The sequence below is a fragment of the Benincasa hispida genome, chromosome 10 (genome assembly GCF_027475165.1).
Source record: "Benincasa hispida cultivar pf3 chromosome 10, pf3_genome.v1.1, whole genome shotgun sequence".
Classification (NCBI taxonomy): Eukaryota; Viridiplantae; Streptophyta; class Magnoliopsida; order Cucurbitales; family Cucurbitaceae; genus Benincasa; species Benincasa hispida.
The window spans coordinates 46629945-46636190 of NC_143487.1; the positions used below are offsets into that span (position 1 = coordinate 46629945).

Here is a 6246-nt window from a genome sequence, read left to right on the forward strand (position 1 = left end):
TTCTTTATTCATTTGAAAAATATGAAACGATCATATTAAATACATATTCTCTTCATAATAAATGCAATTTATCTCTTTATCATTAAGAAGGTTTCGAAAATAGAGAAATACATAGAAAAATTGAAAATAAAAAGAATTATAAAAGGGTAAATTTGTCCAAAAATAATAATAAAGCCTTTCTTGAAAAAAATTCAAATTTAAAGACATTTTTATTTTTTAAATATATAGCCTAAAGATGATATTTTATGTAAAAGTCTCAAGAAAAAAACACTCCAATTTTGACTTTAGTAAAAAATCATTTACTTTATATTTTGACTTTTGTCAATATATATATATTTCATCATGGATTCTTCTATGGAGTTTTATCTCAACAATCCTAACATGAGTCTCATTCTAATTATAAATGTTGACTTAACATAAGTAGAGATATTCATTTCTCTCGTGGGATCTGCTCCAAATGTAGAATGAGGAATCGGAGTGAAAGTGTAAGTAGAGGGAAAATTTTCTTAAAAGCTAAATGAGGATGAAAATGTATTACTCTCTTTGGCCTCTAGTTCCTTCCCATCTAACAATTTTTTAATTTATTATAATAATTGTTGTGATGTTATGATATTATTATTACATAAATATTATATTGAAATTTTAAATTTTATTTTTAATAATTAAGATAATAGATATATTTGAGTTGAACATTTAGGGAAAATCATTTCTATCCCCATCTGGTTAATTTCACATATTTATTCCGATTCCTGCAAAATTAAATGTAAAATTTCGTTGGAATGATAAATGAAATGAAGATTGAAAATAGAGACGAGAAAGTCATCTTCGATTCTATCACATCCCGTGAACATCTCTAGTTGTTGTGAGTTGATTGGGGAGTGAGGAAACTAGTGGGAAAAAAAAGGGCAAGAAAGCGCGTGCGAAGCAATATAGCATTGGAATGGAATCGAATTTGATGGGTGAATGGGTTCTTGAATTGCTGGAAAAAGAATACAATTTTTTTCCCTCATTCCAAGAAAACCAAAAAGCCAAATTCCAATTCCATTATTGGGATTTTAATATGAAGCATAATTACTCTTTAATCATTCTGTTTATTCTATTCCCACTCTTTTTTCTCAAATACACAGTTCGTTTAAAATCTTTCTTCTTCACAAATCAACCCCTCTTCTTCTTCTTCTTCTTCTTTTCAAATTGAAACATCATATTCCCATCATGAGTTACTACGACCACCAACAGCCGCCTGTTGGGGCTCCGCCGCCCCAAGGTCAGCCGCAGGAGCTCTCCTCTGTTTTCATTTCTTTGGTTGGTTCCGGCCTGTTTAAGACACCCGTTTTAATTAATTTTATTGGTTAATATTTGTAGGGTTCCCTTCCAAGGACGCTTACCCTCCGCCAGGGTACCCTGTTCAGGGCTACCCTGCAGCTCAAGGCTACCCCCAACCGCCGCCGCCGCCGCCGCCAGGATATGCCCCGCAGTACGCTCAGCCTCCTCCCAAGAATGAAACTACTGGTTGCCTCGAAGGATGGTCAGTCGCTTCCCTATTTAATTTCCCTCTCTTTATTATTAAGCTCAGCCTAGCTGCACCTAATTCAATCTTTCATTTCTTTTACACTTCAAAAATCGGATAAATATCAATTTATATTGTGAACTTTGGATTAGGGGCGTTCAAAAAATTCGATGATCCAAAAAAATGGATCAATCGAATCCAATCTGCGATTTGGATTAGATTATCAACTCATTTGAGTTGGGTTGGGTTCAAATAAATGAAAATTTTATAAGTTGAGTTAGTTTATGGGTTCACATAATATAACCCGAATTTATTATTAATTTTAAAATATATTTTTTTTATTACATATGATACATTATTTATACATATATTGATTTTAATTTTATTTAATTCAAATATTTTTTAATAATTTATTCTTCAACCACTCTTAAAAGTAGTTTCTTTGCATTTTAGAAAGAAAATTTTCACTATATAAATTGAAATTGAGTTGTTAATTTTAATTCAATATATGAAAATAATTAAATAAGATTTTTACATATTTACGTTGTACTTCTTTTTAAATTTTTTTTTCAAACAAATGGTCCGATTAACCCGAACCAACCCAACCCAAATATTTCATAGTTAGGTTGGGTTGAGTTCATTTTTTAATAAGGGTTGTTTGGGTTGAAGAAATTTACAACTCAAACAATTGAGTTGGGTCTAAAATGTCTTTCAATCCAATCCATGAATACCTCTACTTTGGATTATATCGGTTTAAGCTCTAAATTAATAGCATTTTATACTTCGAACTTTTTTCAAATTAATAATTGTATCAATTTAAATCCTAAATTTTCGTGATATATATATATATTATTATTTTTTTTTTGCGTTGCTTCTATTTTTAAAAATCTGCAACAAAAGGTAAAATGCGAAAAAGAAACACAAGGCTAAAACCACGAAAAAAAGTTAACAAAAGTAAAAACTAGGAAAAAAAATATTTTTTATTAGATTTTTTTTTGTCTAGTTTTCTTATAGTATCTAAAGTTTAAAAAATATTAGATTTTTAATTTTTAAATTTTCAATTTGATTTCTATTTAGTATATAAGTTTTAAAATATTATATTTTGATCTTTGAAATTTAACTTTTGTTTTAACTTGAGTCCTCAGTTAAAGGTTTACATTTTTACTTACTTTTGATTTTTAGAGTTAATGTCTATTAATTAATTTAAAAGAATTGCAACTAATTAAGTTTCAGAAATTTTTTCATCATTATTAAAAATACTTTTAAATTTTTCTCTTTTATAATAAGTTGAAATTAATTAATAGATATTAACCGTGAACATTAAATTGATTATTTAGTAAAAATCAAAGTTAAAAATATAAATCTTGAAACTTATAAATCAAATTAAACAAAATCTAGAGGTGTACGTGTAACAAATTAAACAAAATCCAGAGGTGTACGTGTAACAAATCACACAAGGTTGTTTATAACAAATCTCAAAGTACCTCATAGTTGGTTAAGGGTTTAGTTTTAGTTTTTTGTTTTTTTACAATTGTGTTTGTTTTATCACAATTTTCTATGAAATTTTTTTACATTTCCTATATAAACATTTGGATTCTTAGCCTATTCCAAAAACAAAAACAAATTTTAAAAAAATATTTTTTTAGGCCTCATTTGTTAAGCATTTATTTTTTTTTAAAAAAAGGTTAAAATACCATTTTGGTCTCTATACTTGGAAGTTTATTCAATTGTGATTCTTATAATTTCAATTGTCAAATTTTAGTTCTTATATTTTTAATAAATCTTAAATTTAGTCATAAATGCTAGTTTATTGTTAATTTTTTAAAAATATATTTTTTATCTATAGCATTTTCACTATAAATTTTAAAAACATATTCACATATTTGATTTTATTGCATGAAAATTATTATTATTATTTGATCTATTTTGGTAAAAAATTTAAGAGACTAAATTTAATATTTATTGGAAGTATATAGAATAAAATTGGACAAATGAAAGTATAAGGACTAAAATTGAACAAACTTCAAAATGCGGGAACCAAAATAGTATTTTAATCTTTTTGAAATTTATATTTGTTTAATTTCCTCTAGGTTGAAGAGATATATTTGAATTCTTAGTCAAAATCTAAAAACAAGAATAAGTTTTCAAAAACTATTTTTTTTTTTTAGTTTTTAAAATCCGACTTAATTTTTTAAAAACATTGATAGAAAGTAAACAACATATAATTAAAAAAAATTAAGGATGAGAATAGAGTTTAAAAGTTTAATTTTAAAAACGAAAAGACAAAACGGTTGTCAAAATAGTTTTAAGATTTTACTTCTGATTTTGAAAACAATTTTAAAATATAGACAACAATACATAAAAACTGATAGATGAAAAGTACCGATGTATCTAAACTTAATTTTTAAAAAAGGAATCCAAACAGAAATTAAGCTAAAACCAAGGATTAAAATATTGATATCGATATTTCAACTTTATGGATATATCGATAAAATATCGTCGTCGAATATTTCTACAAGTCACGAAATTTATAAATTTTATTGAAATTAATAATTAAGTTGTTTTTACTCTAAAATTAAGTTATGGATATTGTTATTAGTAGTATATTCATATTTGACTAAATAGATTACAATTTTTATGTTTTACAGATATTTATAAAAAATGTTAAAAATATCTATAGATATTTATTATCGATCGATATCGAATCTTTTGATTTATAAATAAATCGACGTATATCTTGACATATCTACGAATATTTTCATCTTTTGACTAAAACTATTTATTAGGTAGGAAGATAGATTGACAAATGAATGTATTGATGATTGTTTTGCAGTTTAGCAGCACTTTGTTGTTGTTGTCTGTTGGATGCTTGCTTCTGACAAGGGATTGAACTATGATCAGTGTGTTTCTTATTCCAATGTCACTGTAGTATGACATCATCAAATCTTGTTACAGCAATAAATGCTGTTATAAAACAATATTCAATTTAAATGTTTAGCTCATTAATCCCTGGTTTGTTTTTGACATATGCAATCAATCATCATGTATGATCACTTCATAAAATATATATTTGTATGTTTTTTTTCCTCTCGAAGCAAAACTTGGTATTATTAAGATGAAAATTTGCCACAAAGAAACTTCCTCACATCATGATAGCAACAAGAAATTAACCACTCATCATGTCGTTATTTGAATTAAAAACCTGTTGGTCACTCATGACAATTGAGCTATGTTTCAGTTTGGTTAGAAAACTAATTTTCTTCGTTATGAGATTACTCAATTTAGTCAATTCACACTCCTCCTCCTTAGGTCATATTCATATCACATAAAAGAAAACCTAGGGTTATCAAGATGGGTCAACCCAAAAGATTAACTCCAATTGGGCTAAACATATACCCAACATTTTGAACTCACATAACACAAGTTTTAAAGAAAATAAAGGACTGACAAGAGAAATAGCAAATTTTAAAGTTTCATTTGGAAAAAGGGTAAAAAAGTTTTAAAATTGTAAAAATAGCAAAATGAATTTAAATAATAGAAAATACTAATTAGTAAAGCACCAAATTACCCAAAGACTAACAAAATGAGTTAGAGAATGCTTAAACCACAAATACACTATATCTAAACATTCTATAAGGAAAAAAAAATTACAATCTCAAACAAAAGCTAACTAAAAAACAAATAACATGGTCAAAATCTTAGAAAGGGTTCCAAAATCAAAAAATTCAGCTAATATGATCCTCACCGACAATCAATTGGCAGCTGCTTCTTCGATGGATGACCATGATGGTGTGCTTGTAGTACGATGGTCACAGGTGGTGGCATGTGGCTGCATAGAGAACCAGTTGATGATGAGCAAAAGAAGACTTGACAATCATGCAAGCCGAAATGTAGCAAAGATGGTAATGGTGAGAGAAAAAAGAATGGGAGATTCTAAAGGAAGAGACCCAAGATGAGACTGTGGTGAGGAGGGTGTGCTGGCTGATGGAACACAAGACATACGTAATGGAATAATGATCTAATCACTCTAATTGCTTCTAATCAAAAGGAAATTAGCATGCAAAATGAAGGAAAAAACAGTAAATAAAAGGGATGGAATACAAACTTTGTAGCTCTCAACAAACCCTTTTCCTCGCTGAATCTCGACCCGAACTCTTCCGGACCACTACTAGAGTTAACCTACTATCCTCTGGACTCAAAACCGGGTCATAAGACCCGATGGATGAAGAAAACCGAGAGAGAGAAAGAGATGGAAAATAAGAATGAATTTGGGTTTGACTTTTTTTATTTTTCCAGCCCAATTTTGAAAACAATTGTGGAAAAATAGCCAAAAGTTTTTCATCCATAATTGAAAGCCCAATTTATAGAAAAGGGCCATGCAAAATTGATGAAACAACTCCATAAAAACCCAATACCTAGAATCCATTATCTAAGTGGGCTTAATGTCTCCACTATAAGCCAACACCTAGCCCACTATTTTGTTAGTGGAATTATCCAACAAAAGTTTGGATTTTCCCACTAACTTTAGTCAAAGAGCAAACTAGTCATTTTGTCAAAGTAAAACTTTGACCAAAAAGTCAACGTTTTGACTTTTTATGATTTTTTTCGTGTTGACTAATTTTGACCTCCCGAGCATGATTCCACATTCATTTTCTCGAAATTCAAATCACATTTGAATATAAGGTCGGTCAAAGTTTGACTTTTCAAAGTCAAAAGTCAACTCTTTGACTTTTTTTACA

The 6246-nt window shown here is 28.3% G+C and overlaps 1 protein-coding gene across 1 annotated transcript; it reads left to right on the plus strand.

Moving 5' to 3' along the window:
• Positions 1 to 393: 393 nt before the first annotated feature.
• Positions 394 to 4607, plus strand: LOC120088622 (protein CYSTEINE-RICH TRANSMEMBRANE MODULE 13-like). Its single transcript, XM_039046036.2, has 3 exons — positions 394 to 1264; positions 1363 to 1525; positions 4341 to 4607. Exons 1-3 carry the CDS (start codon positions 1213 to 1215, stop codon positions 4384 to 4386), a joined length of 261 nt encoding a protein of 86 aa, XP_038901964.1. The 5' UTR covers positions 394 to 1212; the 3' UTR covers positions 4387 to 4607.
• The last annotated feature ends 1639 nt before the right edge of the window (positions 4608 to 6246 follow it).